General features: G+C 47.6%; 1 protein-coding gene across 1 annotated transcript in view; it reads right to left on the bottom strand.

Moving 5' to 3' along the window:
• Faah (fatty acid amide hydrolase) overlaps positions 1-10,867 on the bottom strand; it is a 19,469-nt gene extending 8,602 nt beyond the window's left edge. The window contains exons 1-2 of the mRNA XM_028786762.1: positions 10,415-10,867; positions 1,718-1,831 (exon numbers count right to left, since the gene is read on the bottom strand). Coding sequence (XP_028642595.1) covers positions 1,718-1,831; positions 10,415-10,609 — 309 coding nt within the window. The 5' untranslated portion in view covers positions 10,610-10,867. The remainder of the gene's footprint in view (positions 1-1,717; positions 1,832-10,414) is intronic.
• Positions 10,868-16,259: the final 5,392 nt, after the last annotated feature.

Genomic DNA, 16,259 nt, shown 5'->3' with positions numbered 1-16,259 from the left:
GGGGGGGAGGGAAGAGAGAGAGGGAGAAAGGGGTTAGGGAGGGGAGGGGCAGAGAGAGTAAGAGCAAGGAGAGGGCAGACAGCACCTTTTATGGTAAGCCAGACATATCTGGCTGTTGCCAGGTAACTGTGGGGCGGAGCCTAGAAGGAATGCTATCAGTTGGACCTCAAGAATTGATAAAAATGACAGTAGATGTCTAGAACTTCCAGCCATGGGCCCAGGGCCCCAGAAACAAAGGAGGGGACACCCAGGTTCAGCCTAACAATACCGCCCCCCACCCCCCTGCTCCTAGAAGACAACTGGAGAAAAGAGTAGATTGTGGCCACATTCAAAACTGCAGAAATCAGTCACCAAGCTACCCAAGGCAAGAAGGGAGGGACCCATGTGCAATTAAAATGCTGCTGTGAACTGGAAGTGCCTCAGTGGAGTCCCTGTGTTCCTGTCAATGGCGCTGGTTGCTTATCCCTTCTAACAGTATCATAACACACCTCCCTCTGGCACTGACTTCACTTACTTGGGGTCACTGTCACACTCAGAATGTGCCAGAATGCACAGTCTGTCTTACTCCTTTTTCTTACATATATTTCCTGAGAACTTCTTTTTTTTTAATTTTTTTTAAAGATTTATTTATTTTATGTATATGAGTACACTGTCTCTGTCTTCAGACACACCAGAAGAGGGCATCAGATCCCATTACAGATGGTCATGAACCACCATGTGGTTGCTGGGATTTGAACTCAGGACCTCTGGAAGAGCAGTCAGTACGCTTATCTTACCCTCTGAGCCCCCTGAGCACTTCTTATGTGAAAGACAATGTGTTTGGCATGAAGGCTTCAAAGAGAAACAATTTTCATCAGGGCTGGAAAGACGGCTTTGTGGCTTAGAGTTCTTTCACATAAGAACTCTTCTTCCAGAGGACCCTAGTTTGGTTTCCAGTATCCATGTCAGGCAGCTCATAGCCACCTGTAACTCAAGCTCCATGGGACCCAGTATTTTCTTTTAGACTCTAAAAGCATCCATACGCATACCTGTACCCCCTCACACAGACAAACACACATATTTTTAAAATTTTAAAGAATTAAAGAACAATCCCTATCCATGGGACCCAGGGAGAACCTGGGGAGGGACAGAGTTGAGTCTTGCCAGTGAGTAGAGGGGACGGACAGGGGAACAGGAGAGGATGGGGACAGGACAGACCTAGTAGTGCAGACAGACACAGGGGAGGTTTTGCTGGTCAGTGTGGAGGGGCAAGCAGAGAGAAAGAGAATCCTGGGACAAGGCACCAGCACAAAGCAAGGCAGACCCTGAGTTCAACCATCTCCCATCTCCTGCTGGCCTCGGATGGCTGGGGATCAAGATAGGGCCTGAAGGGCACCTGCCAGGAGGCTGCTGCTGTTACAGAGAAGAGAGCAGTGAAGACCAGGATGGATAAAGGTGGGTAGAGAACAGGGAGAAACTGGAGAGACAGAGGATACAAAACAGACTTCATCACCAGAGGTGGAGGCGGGAGAGGGAAATCTGGGCTGAAAGCCATGTTTCTAGCTAAGACAACATGCTCAGTGTACACACACACACACACACACACACACACACAGGCTCCCTCCCTGGTAGTCCCTGGCACTGAAGTTCTACCATGACCCGGAGCAGGACAACTCCAGGCCAGGTTTTCCCCTCAGCCTGCGAAGAAAAGGTTAGCTAGAACAAGCCTAGGGCTTACCTTTCCCAGGTAGGTGAAGAGCACAGCCTCTGGGGTCAGCTCCCCACTCTGTAACTTCTGTACCAGCTGGAGCAGGGGCAGGGCCAGCAAAGCCTCTGAGTCCAGGTCAGGGTTCTGTGGGTAACACAGTACATCAACCTCACACATGCAACTTTCTTTTCCCCAATAATTTATTTATTCACTTCACATACGGATCTCACTCCCTCTCCTCCCAATCCCCCCACCTCGCGCAGCCCCTCCTCCCTTTCTCCATCCCCTTGTGAGTCTGCCATTCAGGCCTCACTGTAAACGTGCAGTTGCTCACTGTCACCTGCTAACGTCCCTGACAGAAGGTACCACCTGCAGCTCTGACACTAGAAACCAGATCCTACCCTAGGTAGGCTTTTGACACGCCAGGCTAGTGCAAATATAGCCTCTGGACAACTGCTGGAGATGGAACGCGGTGAGGGACACTGAGATACGGGGCGTTGGTTGCATCCAGCACCCCTGCCTCCGCCTGCCAGGCACAGTGCTGAATAGGGTTTGATGCTTTGGGTCCCCACCCCCACTCACATGGTTATTTTTCATTTTCTTCTATTTCTGACAGTTTTTCCCCGTTATATAATGCATTGGGATCATATTCCCACCCCCCATTATCTTTTCTCATTTCTGATCTCCCTCCCCCTTGCCCCACCGCACTCCATGCACGCACGCGCGCGTGCCCGAGTGCACACACACATCTGTTGACCTCCTTCTTCCCAACTCTCCCTGCTCCCACTTTCTTCATGGTACTTTTTTGGTTGGTTGGTTGGTTGGTTGGTTTCTGTTTGTGTGATGGCAGTGGAGGCAGTGTGTGTGTCCAAATCACATACAGCTGCTGTGTGCTTACCACTGTAACAGCCATGACAGACCCAGCCAGAAGATTTTACAGTGTTCCTCCCCAATTGGATTTATTTATTTTGTTTGTTTGTTTGTTTGTTTGTTTGAGACAGGTTCTTGCTATATAGACCATGCTAGCCTCAAGTTCACAAATCTGCCTGCCTCTTCCAAGTGCCAGGAATAAACCTGGTTATATTTGTTTTTGGTTTTTTTTTTTTTTTTTTTTTTTAAGAGAAGGTCTTCGTTATGACCGGGCTAGCCTTGAGCTTTCAAGATCTTCCTGCCCCACTCCTCAAAAGAGATAGAATTACTAGCTTTAACACCAAGTCTATGACCTTCTATGTCTTAATTAACTTTTTGGGGGAGAGAGGTGTTCAAGACAAGGTTTCTCTGGGTAGCCCTGGCTGTCCTGGAACTCTCTCTATAGACCAGGCTGGCCCACCTGCCTCTGCCTCCTGAATCACCACTAAGGGTGTGCGTCCCCACCGCCTGGCATCTTGATGAACTCTTACTAACATTTCCATTGCACAGATCTATAGAGACTGAAACTAAAATAAGAGAAGTGCTGTGTTTAGGACCAGAAAGGTAAAGAGTGGGGCTGAAGGGATGGCTCAGCGGCGGAGAACATTCACCCGTGCAAAGGATCTGGGGTTGGTTTACATGATGGCTCACAACCATCTAACTCCAGTTCTTGGAGATCTGATGCCTTCTTTTGACCTCTGCAGGCACCAGGCATGATGCAGTGCTCATATACATATGCAAGCAAAACACTCATAGACATGAAATAAATCCTTTTGTTTGTTTGTTTGAGACAGGGTTTCTCTGTGTAGCCCTGGCTGTCCAGGAACTCACTCTGTAGACCAGGCTGGCCTCGAACTCAGAAATCCGCCTGCCTCTGCCTCCCAAGTGCTAGGATTAAAGGCATGTGCCACCACTGCCTGGCAATAAATCCTTTTTTTAAAGAAAGGTAGGCAGTGATGTCTTACCCACCCGGCACAGGACACCCACTGTATACAAGCCCTAGCAGGGAAGTGCAACCACAAGAAAGGCCCCAGTAAGATTCAAGGTGTCTGGCTGAAGACCACACCCAAAGGGAGATAATTGGCACACCCATTTCTAGACAAGTTCTGAAGAGCCTGCTCAGTATCTAACACCACAGCAGTAAACAAAAAGCTATGCCCACATGAGCTTATGTGAGGCAGGGGCAGAACTGAGAAATAATAAGTAACTGTGCTGATTAGATTTTTTTGTCAACTCGACACAAGCTAGTCATCTAAGAAGACAGAGCCTCAGCTGAGGAATTGCCTCCTCATCAGACTAGCGTGTCTGTGGGGCATTGTCTTAATTAATGACTGTAGGCAGTGCCAACTCTGGACAGGTGGTTCTTAGTGCTGTAAGAAAGCCAGCTGAGCAAGCCCAGGAAAACAAACTAATAAACAGTGTTCCCCATGATCTCTGCCTCAGCTCTTGCCTGGAGTTCCCGCTTTGCCTTTCCCCAATGATGGACTGACTATAACCTATAAGCTGTAATAAACCCAACTTACTTCAGGTCATGCTGTTAATCACAGCATCAGGAAACACAAACTGTTACACAATCAAATACAAATTTTAGATAGTGCCAGATTGAAAAAAAAAAAACAGGGTTTGGTGGGGGGTGGAAGAACTTCTAAGGAAGGAAGTTCCAAACCACACCCATGTCCCAGGCCCCTGAGGCCAGCTCTACCCACAAACATCCTCCTGGGTCCTCCTCAATGGTGTTAGACCAATTAGTGAATACTGAATCACCACCTTACTACTCAGCCCACCCCTCCTGCTTCTGCCATCTCCAGATCCACCCAGTACTTCAGCACATCTTCCTCCAGGCTTTGCTGAGGTCTTCAGAGGCATCAGACCATAAGCCACTGCCTTCTGTTTCTCTTGGGTAGAGATACTACACTCCTCGGTCCCTCCCTGCATTACTCATTCTTCTGATCATTTGGCAAACAGGTGCAAGGTACTGTGAGACAAGGCAAGCTCCCTGCATTCAGAAAGTAAACAAGCCACAGGCAGACAGCTTGTGGTTCGGTGAGAGGCAGACAAACGGCCTTGGAGGAAATGAGAGGATGACACGGATGGGTGGGCAGGTCTCCCTGAAGAGGTGACATTTTAGCCATGATCTCAAGGGTGGCCTCCTCCAGGTCCCCCTGGCACTTGTCTTCCCTCTCTACAGCCAGAGAGGGCTTGCTCCCTAGCTTCCACTCCTGTGCCCTACTCCCTTCAGGTGCTCCACCCCTCCCCCTTCTTCCTGATCCTCCTTCCACCAAGCTCCACACAAGGGAACTCACGGCTGTTCACCCCTGTCCTTCTGCAATCAGCATCTCCCACACTTTCAATATGGTTCCACCTCAGGATGCCCCAGGACTCTCAGCCAGGCAAGTGCACATCCATGTTCACGTGACCAGTGAAAAAGCACTCACCCTCGCTCTCTTCTCCTCTCCATTGCAACTCAAGCCCTTCAAGCAACTCTGGAAATTGCCCATCCTCCTGCCTTCTACCAAGACCCTCAGCCAGTGTCATCCTTTCCTCCCCACACTGGCCTTGTGACCCATCCTTCCCAATAGATCTATACAAGGGCAAAGTCCAAAGTTTTTTCACAAAGTATCTGTGGGCTGGAGAATCTTAACCTCTGGATGTCCCAGAGGTTAAGAACATACTGCTCGCTGGGCAGTGGTGGCGCATGCCTTTAATCCCAGCACTTGGGAGGCAGAGGCAGGTGGATTTCTGAGTTCGAGGCTAGCCTGGTCTACAGAGTGAGTTCCAGGACAGCCAGGGCTACACAGAGAAACCCTGTCTCAAAAACAAAACAAAACAAAACACGTGATTGCATTTGTGAAAACCCACAACATTGTTGTCCATACTTATGTTTTTTTTTCACAAAGCAATCACACTGCACAAAGCACTGCTTCTTGACTCTCCTTCCCACAATGAACATAAACTGTACTTCATATTTTTTCCAGACGTGGAGGCTTATGCTTGTAAGCCCAGTACTTGGGAGGTGGAGGCAGGAGGATTGCCATGAATCTGATGCCAGCCTGGGCTACAGAGTGAGCTGCTGCAAACACACACACATGCACACATAATTTTTACTACAAAATAAAGTAAAATAAGAGTCTAAGAATATAGCTGTGCTGTTTCCTGGCGTTCACAAAGGACTGGGTTTGATCCCTAGTATCACATAATACCAGGCATGGTTGATGGCAGTGGCGGTGCACGCCTTTAATCCCAGCACTCCAGTGAGGCAGAGGCAGAGGGATCTCTGAGTTTAAGGCCAGTCTGGTCTATGTGCCAGAACCATCAGGGCTATACAGAGAAACCCTGTCTCAAACAAACAAACACCAGACATGGTTGAAGGCAGAGTATCAGAAATTTAAGATCATTCTTGATAGATAGATAGATAGATAGATAGATAGATAGATAGATAGTTCAAACTCAGCCTGGAATACACAAGTCATTGTTTTATTTTAAACATGCTTGAAAATAGAGCAAAGAAAGTCAAAATCAGCACAATACCCACTACCTGGGGCAATTACTACTGGCCAGCTTGCCTGCCACTCCTCCCTCCCCGCCTGCAAAGTCCCTCCTTTCACATGTCACCTCAAAGTTATCAACGACCTCTCTGATGGTCTGGATAGGAAGTCTATGGTCACCATAGACTCACAGATTCCAATGTTTGGTTAGAGGGGAGTGGCACTCTTAGATGGTGTGGCCCAGTTAAGGTAGGTGTGGCTTTGTTGGAGGAAGTATGTCACTGAGGGGTGGGCTTTGCGGTTTCAGGTGCTCAGGGTAGGCCCAGTGTCTCCCTGTTCCTGATGCTTGCCCATCCAGATGTAGAACTCTCAGCTACTTCTCCAGCAACATGTCTGCCATGACATGACGATAATGGTCTAACCCTCTGAATCTGTAAGTCAATCCCAATTCAATTCTTTCCTTTATAAGAGTTGCCAGTGGTGGTGGCGCATGCCTTTAGTCCCAGTACTCAGGAAGCAGAGGCAGGCAAATCTTTGAGTTCTAAGCCAGCCTAGTCTACAAAGTGAGTTCCAGGACCGCCAGGGCTACACAGAGAAACCCTGTCTCTAAGACAAAACACAATAATAAAAGAGTTGCCATGGTGCACAGCATGGTCTCTTTCACAGCAACAGAAACCCTAAGACAAGTCCCATTCTCACACAAGCTTCCCTTCTTTCCAGTGCCTTCCCTGTTGACAGCAGATGACACGCTTACTAACAGCTATTTTTAAATCTTCAGTTAGCATCAGGCAATTGAGACATCATCTCTCTCCCAAATCACCAAAGTAAGTCTGCACCAGAGAGAGACCAGTCTGTGACTATTAGGGAGCTTGATTTTGCATGGGAAACAGAGAGCCAGGTACTGATTTCCTCAGCTAACTGTATGGCCACCAAGTATGGAGGCATTTCTTAAGAAGGAGCTACTGTACCTATCTTGTAAGCACTGTTCCTCTCTCAACTGTTTCTTCCTCTACCAAACCATCTACTGTCCTAATTTCAGACTCTTGTTTGTCTCCTTTTCTCTCATGGTTTTTTTATCTCCTTTGTTCTGTTTTTAGCTGCCTCCACTTGCTTACAATGATGGTGAAGATATTCTCAATGGTGGAACCATACTTTCAATTCAGCAATAGAATCATTTCAAAGAAGCATGACAGGAAGGCTTAGAAAAGGCCAGGAGACAGAGCCACAGCGGATCTGGTGAAGGAAGAGTGATTTGTAAGATCAGTGAACTTTTCCCAAGAGAATGCATGAGATAGACCAGCAAAACCACATGTGCAAAGGCCCTGGGGCAGGAATCATGTTTTGTGACATCTCTTCCAGCTAATAGTCTATTTCTTTTGGTTCTTGTCTGCAGCATAGAAACAATGGGGGAGAAGGGTTGGAGAGATGGCTCAGGGGTTCATAGTACTGTCTGCTCTTCCAGAGGACCTGGGTTCAGTTCCCACAATCCCACATGGTATCTTACAACCTTCTGTAACTGCATTTTCAGGGGATTTGAAATGCCCCTCTGGCCTCTGTAGGCACCAGGCATGCACATGGTACACAAACATGCATGTAGGCAACATTCATACAAATAAGAAAAAATTAAAAAGTAGTATTTTTTTTAAAAAGCTCATTCAGGGGGCATTTGGGAAAGTACGGGAAAGGTTGTTGATGATAAGCTTCCATTGTTTGACAGTGACCAGAAATACACCTCTCCCTGGAGCTGCTCCAGAGTCTGGAAAAGTGAACCATTGTGTGATCCACTGTGACTCAGAGATGCCCATGTCCTACTGCCATCCAGCTTGTGTCTACCTTGGCACAGTTAACTTGTATAGTATCTATCAGAAGAACCAGACTGCTTGTCCTCCCAGCACACTGGGTCCGATCTCCCCAGGTGCCCCTTGCTATTCAGGGATGGGCTGAGAAAGCACTGAAAGAGAGACTTCAGAGGCAGTCTCAGATGCTACCTTTCTCTTCTTCTAGGAAACCAGAGCCTGGAAGGAGAGTTCTGTGGAGTGAAGAAGGGAAGGGGCTGAACCCAAGGCTGGGCTGATTTTACAACAAAATCCTACCTCCTAAGCACTCCCATAAGGTCTACAAGAACCCTTAGTTAGGTATGGCAGGCCAAACCTGACATCCCAGGTGTCAGTGGCTGAAATGGGAGGGCCTTTTGAGTGGGTCTCTAACTCAGTCTGGACAGCAAGGTAGTGGGAGAACTGAACAATAATATGAATATGAACATGTTTTCTATTTGCTGAAAAGCACAGAGAAAAATGAGTGTAGTCTTGTCAGCATGTGGGAGACTGAGGCAGGAGAACCAGGAGTTCAAATGCATCCTGTGCTATATTTTGAGTTCAAAGCCAGGCTGGGAACCATGGCACCCTGTCTAAGACACAAAGAAAAAAAAAAAAAAAGCAAAACCACCATAGTGACTCCTTTGGCTTCCAGCCCCTGAAACTCCAAAGGTAGTTTCCCTTCTTGAAAAAGCTAAATTTGTTGTCTGAGACTAGATCTTGGCTCCAGGAAGCTACACAAACAGCATTTTGTATTTTTGAGCCAAAACTTCTGCCCTAAAACATCCTCTGAAAAAAAGATTCTTGCCAGGTGGGGGGGGGGGGGGGATGGTGGCGGAACACACCTTTAATCCTAGCACTTGGGAGGCAGAGGCAAGTGGATTTCTGGTCAGCCTGGGCTACAGAGCAAGTTCTAGAACAACCAAGGCTAAACAGAGAAATCATGTCTTGAAAAAAAAGACAAAAGAAAGAAAGAAACAAAGAGAAGGAGAGAGAATTCTTTGGTTCTTTAAGAGACTGAAAGGCAATTATTTTAGAAGAAATTGGGGAGGTGAAATGCAGGAAGATCCAGCCTTCTCCCAACCTCCCAGCCCTCCCAGCCTCCCAGCCAAATGGATTCCTTATGGCTAGAAGTATTCCTTCCCGTAGGCAGGAACTGTGGGCAGATTCCCGCGCCTGCTCCCCAAGCTGTGCTAAAAGCTGGCTGCACAGAAGGACATGGAGGAATAGCCAAGGCTCCCCAGGCCTAGCCCAGGATCAGCATGAAGATCCTGAGATCTTTGGTGCCACCGTAGAATAACCAAAGAACCCGAGCTCAGGTAGAGGAGGTGGCTAGTGTGGGATCAAAACTCCCAAACTAGGAGGAGCCAACTCCAAACACTGCCTGTGTAGGCTGGGACCAGACAGACTTTTATGTCAATAGAGACATAAGATGCACACTGGACTTTGTGATGGGAGGGAGTAATTCAGAGTATTAAGAGCCAGCCAAAGTTTTGTGGGCATTCAGGACCACACCTGGGTATCCAGAGACCAGTCCTTCTAATTGCTCTCCTCTGCTATGAACTAGAGTTCCACAGCGCACTTGGTTGCAGTTCTTGCTCAAAACTCACTCAACTGAGTCAACTGAGGACCTGCCAAATGCAGTTTTCACCTGCATTCCTCCCTGATACTGACCCAGAAACACCTAAATGACTCCTGCTGTCCTCATTGTCTGGGATCTCTCGATACCTGTCAGATCCCACAAATACCCACAGCAACTCTTCTATCCTTCAGCACATACACACATCTAGAGTTCAGCATTTGGGATTCTAACTGGGGTCAGTGTTTCATACCATAGGAGGGAAAGCCCCTCCTTCCCACCGACTCTTTTCTCACATCCTCCAAATGCACACACTGAAATGTCCAAAGGGGCAATGGGGAGAGGCGAAGTCTGTTGACTGGGCCACCCAGAGAAGCCGCTGGAAGGATGTTCATAGAAGGGTTTGCGAGGTGTTTAATATACAGGCAGCAGAAACCTGGAAGACTTACAGGGGCTTGGCCACTAACTCCCTTGTGCACACAGGGGTCTATTTTCATCCCTCTTTTAAGATCCCTATGTACAAATTAACAAACATGAACTTTAAGCCCTGGGCCATCGACGTTACATCTTGAGTCATCACTCTATGATTCCAAAGTCCTAAACCCTAATGAATTCTATTGATTCTCATGCTAACGGTTTTTTTTTTTTCCAGCGTTTTCATAGTCGGTTATCGAGATTCTCTGGCACGGGACAAAGCTCTTCTTTGACCCAGTACAGCGCCCAGCTTCCACCACCTGTCCTTTTCTTTGCCGGTTCCCCTTGCGCTGCACCTGGCGCAGAAAGAGTACGGAATGCATTAGCTCGAGGGGGGTTCTGTTCCGGGGCTCACATCTGCGCTGCCTGCCAGCCGGCCGTCTGGTGTCCGAACAGTTGAAGGCGCTGCCTTGCCCACGCCGTGCTCCCCACACCAGCCCACCCCAGGCCCCGCGCCCGCCTTCACCTGCAGCCGGAAGCGCTGCACCGCCTTGTCCATGGTCTCCAGGCCGGCTCGCTGCTTCTGCCGCGCCCTGGTCACCGCGCCCTGGGCCGTCTGGCGCCTGGTCCATCGCAGGACCACCGCCGCCGACAACAAGCTGCAGGCTAGGCAAACCCCGGAGAGTCCAGACAGCGCGGTCCACACTTCGCTCAGCACCATGATCTCCAGCAGCCGACTGCCACCCGAGAGAACCCGGCACGCGCAAGCCAACAGTTCCGCTGCAAAACCCGGCCTGGATCGCCCGCGATTCCGCTTGAGGGAGGGGCAGGCGCAGCCGCGGGCCCGCGGGGAGCGCGCGGTTGCCGGGCAGCGAGAGCCACGCTAGCAGCTCCAACGGTCAAGGTCAAGCCTGGCCCCCTGCTGGCCTGGTTCCCGGCGTGCCAGCGTTTTAAGGCAGCTGAGCTCCACGTGGGCGCCCTCGAAATCACCAGAGCTGCTAGTTTCCTTTGACCCGGCCCTTGGCCATGTCTCCGCCCTATACACCCCACAGCTTCAACTCTCTCCTGGAAAACCTGGCTAAGCCAGGGCCCCCAGAACAGACCCGGTGCGTGCTGTGGACCTTAGCAACGTCTCAGCATCATTTTCCTGAGTTGTCGGGGTTGTGCGTGCAGAGCTGGATGTCCATCTCACCTGGGCTCTGGACTGCAGGAAGTTCTGAGGTGTCCACCAAGTGGCCTCTTTTTCTATCCACCCTCCAGACGTGTTTGTTGTTGTTGTTGTTGTTGTTGTTGTTTTTAAACTCTGGCCCTCTACCCACATCTTCTTCCTCATCCACTTCACACAGACTAACCCCATAGCTCATCCTCTCCATGGCCACACCCAGAAAACAACTTCCTCTGAACCAGAGTCCTCTCTGTCGATCTGGTGTCCATTCCTGGGGACCATAAATTAGGGCTATGCACACCCTAGTTGTGGTTAGATTGCTGTCGCAGAATTTTTTGTGACTCATTTATCCATCTAGAAATCCTGTGACAAAGGCATTTCTACTTGCACTTTACTAGTGAGGTAACTTGAGGATAAGAAGGGTTAAATGGCTTTTTTGAGTCACACTGGTGGATGCGGTGAAGATTCAGACTCCAGTCTTATTCCAAGCAGGTGCTTTAACCAGTAAGGCTGTGTTGCCACTGTTGCCTCTGGAAGTGAGGTACTGTGGGGTAGGGTGTCCCAGAACTCTGAATGGAAACTCAGAGTCCCTGGGTTTCTTTACCTTTGAATCTGATAGGGCAGTAATTATGCATACCTTAGAGTGTCAGGAGCCTATGAGGTTCTGTCATTAAGTCAATCTCTGTCTCTCTTTTCTTCCTCCTCCTCTCCCTCTTCCTCTTCTCCCTCCTCTTCCTCTCCCCCTCCTCTCTCTCCTCTCTCTCCTCCTCCTCCTCTTCCTCCTCTCCCTCTCCCCCTCTCCAACTCACAGAGATACACCTGTCTCTGCCTCTCCCCTAAGTGCTGGGATTAAAGTTGTGAGCAACTACACTCCACACTGGGCTTTCTTTTCACTGTAAAGGAAAACTACATCATTACCTTTTACTTCTTGTTTTCAGAGTAATTTAGCTGGGTGTGCCTGCAATGCCCCTAGAGATAAAGATGGGGGAGTGGTCATTTCTTAGCCCTAGTGGCCCAGTTTGTTGTGCTGCTGCCTGCTGCCTTAGGGACCCCATTTACAAAGCACCCCTTTGCGTTTGCTGTAATGATGGCTTCTTTAAGCACTGAATTCCTTGGGAACATATTAAATTGGATTTACTTTACAAAAGAGGTGGGAGTGGAGGTAGGAGTGGATTTGGAGGACTGAACAGCAAGCTCTGGGCTGGTGTAGAGGATCTGGTAGGCGGTCTGTGAGAGAGGGTCCCCCAATACATTTTCTCATTCTGTGATTCGGTCTTCCACAGACCCCTGCTACTGAATGACAGTCCATTGTGAGTCAGGGAAATGGAAATAAATCCAGACCTGATGACAGCCTTGGAAAGCAGGACATGTTGGTGCAGCCTTATAACCCCAACACTTAGGCTAGAGGGTTTCAAACTCAAGGTCAGCCTGAAACCTAAATATAGCATGACCCTGTCCCCAAAACCCCAAAACCAAACCAAACAAAACACCACCCAATTAAAAGATCATGCTGCATAAATCTAAAGAGTCCTGGATTCTGGCCCTTGGGTTGGAAAGCCAGGAATTCTGCATATAGCACTCTAGAGTTAGACTGTCTATTATCCCTCCTTGCATGATTTTTCTGAGCCTCAGTTTCCTTAATTGTAAAATAAAGATAAGAATACCTCTCAACACTCTAGCACTTGTATAAGAAATTAGTGGATGTAACAGTCACTATAGTCCAGCATGTAGCCACCCATGCATGTTAGCCAAAATTAGTATTGCTATTGTTAGAAAAATGAGTCCTACCGAGAGGGATTTTCTGGTCTGAGAGGCTCACGCTCAGGAAGCAGACTGCCTGGATTCAAACCCTAAATCTACTATTTACCATGACTCAAATCACATTACCCTCTTCTACCTCTTTCCTTCACTGTGAAATAGGAATAATACATAATCACAGAATTCTGTGAACATTAAGTTAGCTCACAGAAGGAGATTGCATTAGCATTTCACCAATGATAAGGGTCTGATGAATACTATCTCCTTTCTGACTGTGATGCAACTGTTTGGGAGAAGTCAGTGTGAAAGAGGTTTGCTCCATGCAAGCTGGAGCATGAAGCCTGGAATGGAAGAGCAGGTTCATGAGACACTCACTGGGGAGAGGGTTCCAAGGCTCTGTACCTTGGAAGGTAGCTGTGAGGTGAGGCAACAGCACAGCATTGTGGGATCCAGAACTGCAAGTCCCTCAAATTCCCTCCATTCCTTCATACACCACCACAATGGAACCTGGTAGCTTCTCTGAACAAGATCAGAGTCCTTCCCCAATTAATTGATGACCTTGAGTCAAGTTATGTGTGTTTCAAACATCAACTGAGGACACAGGTTAATACTTCCCTAAGCTCCCTTGGAGGTGGGGAGAGGCAAGTCTGTCTGCCCAGGGATAAGAGAGCCCCTCAAAAAAGTCAGCTGTGCATATTCCAGAGGGTTTTGAAATCTGTCTTTGTTCTGGGAGTTGGGGGAGGGTTTGGGAGTTTTTGGTTTGTTTTGTTTCATTTTGTTTTATTTTTTGGCTTTTAGAGACAGGGTTTCTCTGTGTAGTCCTGGCTGTCCTGGAACTCACTTTATAGAACAGGCTGGCCTTGAACTTTGAAATTCACCTGCCTCTACCTCCCAAGAGCTGGGATTAAAGGTATGAGCCACCACAATGGGCATGTGTGTGTTAATTGTTCTTCTCCCTTTCATTTCTGTGAACTTTTTAGGGGTTACAGAGGAAAACACAGACACACACATACCACACACACATACACACACACAGACTCAGACATAGACACAGGCACAAGGAGACAGCAGGTCTTGCTGCAAAGGATAGCTGTGGGTTCTTTTAATATATATTTATATTAGTGTATGTTGTATATATTATTGAGACATAATTAAATCATTTCCTTCTTCCCTTTTCCCCTCCAAATCCCATGTATTCCTTTTGTTCACTTTCAAATTTATAGCCTTTTTTGTTACATACATATATGTGTGTATATATGTTCCTAAATACATGAATATAACCTGCTCTGTCTAAATTGTGTTATTCATATGTATGTTTTCAAGGCTAACCATTTGGTATTGGAAAACCAACTAGTGTGCTCTTCCCTGGGAAAGACTTTCTCTCTCTCTCAGCATTTTAGTTGCCTCTAGTTCTTTCTCTAGAGTTGAGGCCTTCTCCTTAGCATAAGGTGTCATCCTATGGCTGTGGCTTTAATGTGTGTTACTCCAAAACTGGTATGTTGAGACCTAATTAACAAGGTATTAGAAGGTGGGGCTTTTCAGGGAAGTGTTAGCTCAGGAATAATCACATGAAGAATATATATATATTTTTTAATATAATTTATTTTTTTTTCAAATTGTAATTTATACTCATTCACACAGGGGTTATAAACACAGAAAGGCAGGATGTGGGGAAGGGGATGACACTGGAGTGTGGGTGTTCAGGGGGAATACAGATATCTTCAGAACCGGGTATCGGCTAGGTGAAGGTTCAGGGGACAATTCACTATGACTCTGTCTATGACTCGCTTGTCTTTATCTAAGTTGGTATTGTCTGCCAAGGCTACCTACCTACAAGGTCTATGACTACTCAGGTTTATAAATTTCCACAAAAGAATATATTTTTAAAGACTTGTTTTTATGGTTTTTATTTATGTGTGTCTGTGTGGGTTAACTGGTGTGTGTGTGTATATATGTGTGTGCCTGTAGAAGCCAGAGAGGTTGCAGGATCCCTTGGAGCCGGAGTTCAAAAAACCTGTGAGCCACCCCGATGTGGGGGTACTGAGAATCAAACTCAGGTCCCTGTGAAGGCAGTATGCGCTCTTAATATTGATGAGCCGTTTGTCCAGCCCCAACTATATTAATAACCTTATAAAAGAAATGCTGGAATAAAGAGAATGAGGTAATAAAGGGGTCTAGGGATGGGGCATGGCTCTAACAGAGCGCCTAGCACGCATAACAGGAGAGCTGCCTGCTGCCTTCAACATAGCGCTCTTCATTTGCCTCTTCTGCCATTTGAGGAAGCAGCAACAAGATGCCACCCACAGGCCAGAACAAATCCCTGCTGAATGCCAAATCTACGCCTTGATCTACACTTCCCACGTTCTTAAGAACTGTAAGGAAAGTTTTCTTCTTTGTAAATTACCCAACCTTAGGCATCTTGTTAGAGTAGCACAAACACTAATACTAGAACTTCCAGCCCCAGATGTAAAGTAAGAGTCACACACAGAAGCACTGTCAGTGCGAGCTGCTTCCAAGTCACAAGGCACTGTCGGGTCTTTAGACCCAGTCTGGGGCCTCTCAGTACCCTTCTGAGTTTGGAGTTTGATTTCTGTGCTATAGTGATTATGAAATGGCTCCAATAAAGCTGGGAGCAGTGGCTATAATCCCAGCATTTGGGAGGTAGAGGCAGGAGGCCCAAAAGCACAAAATCATCCTGAACTACAGTGTAACGGGCTATTTTATATAGCCCAGGCTGGTGTTGAACTAGTGAGCCCCCTGCCCATGCCTCCTAAGTGGTAAGAGTACCCCAGCACAAACAGGGAACAAGCCCAATCTAGTGTGCTGGAGAGAGTTTAGCAGAGCCTAGTGAGAGCCCAGTTCTACCTGCTCAGCTCCTTACACAGCACAGATTAGCCAGGCAGGCAGAGCTACAGACATGAGGGTGAATCTCACCAAGCCCAAACGAGCTAGCAGAGCCACCCGCTAACCAACCCACAGACACAATAAAACCTACAAAACCTTACAAAACACTAGCTTAACTGGACATAATGGTCTATACCTGTCCTCCCAACAATGCTCACAAGGCTGAAACTAGAGTATTGTGAGGTCAAGACCAGCTTGGGCTACATAGCAAGTTTATGGCCAGCCTGCACCACACAATAGGATTCTGTCATGGAAGGAAAGGGGAGGGAGGAGGCAGACTAGTTACTAAATGCCATTGTTCAGACGAGTGACTGAGGAGCACAAACTCACTAGGAGCATGACTGAAAACTGCCTACCCTGTAGGAAGAAGCCTCAATCCTCCTGTCTCCATGTCTGCCACAGACACAGACTACAACTGTTGTTAAAAGCTAGCCATGAGACTGGAAATCTACCAGCCATACCACGCCCTAATCTGTTTTCCTTGTCCTGTTTTTTTAAGCTGTGCTACCTTTGCACTTACAGAAAATGGTTTTTGCGCTCTCTC

Source organism: Grammomys surdaster, unplaced genomic scaffold, assembly GCF_004785775.1.
Source record: "Grammomys surdaster isolate TR1022 unplaced genomic scaffold, NIH_TR_1.0 100, whole genome shotgun sequence".
Taxonomy (NCBI): Eukaryota; Metazoa; Chordata; class Mammalia; order Rodentia; family Muridae; genus Grammomys; species Grammomys surdaster.
The sequence above is the reverse complement of the archived record's forward strand: the minus strand, read 5'-3'. Positions and strand labels throughout refer to the sequence as shown.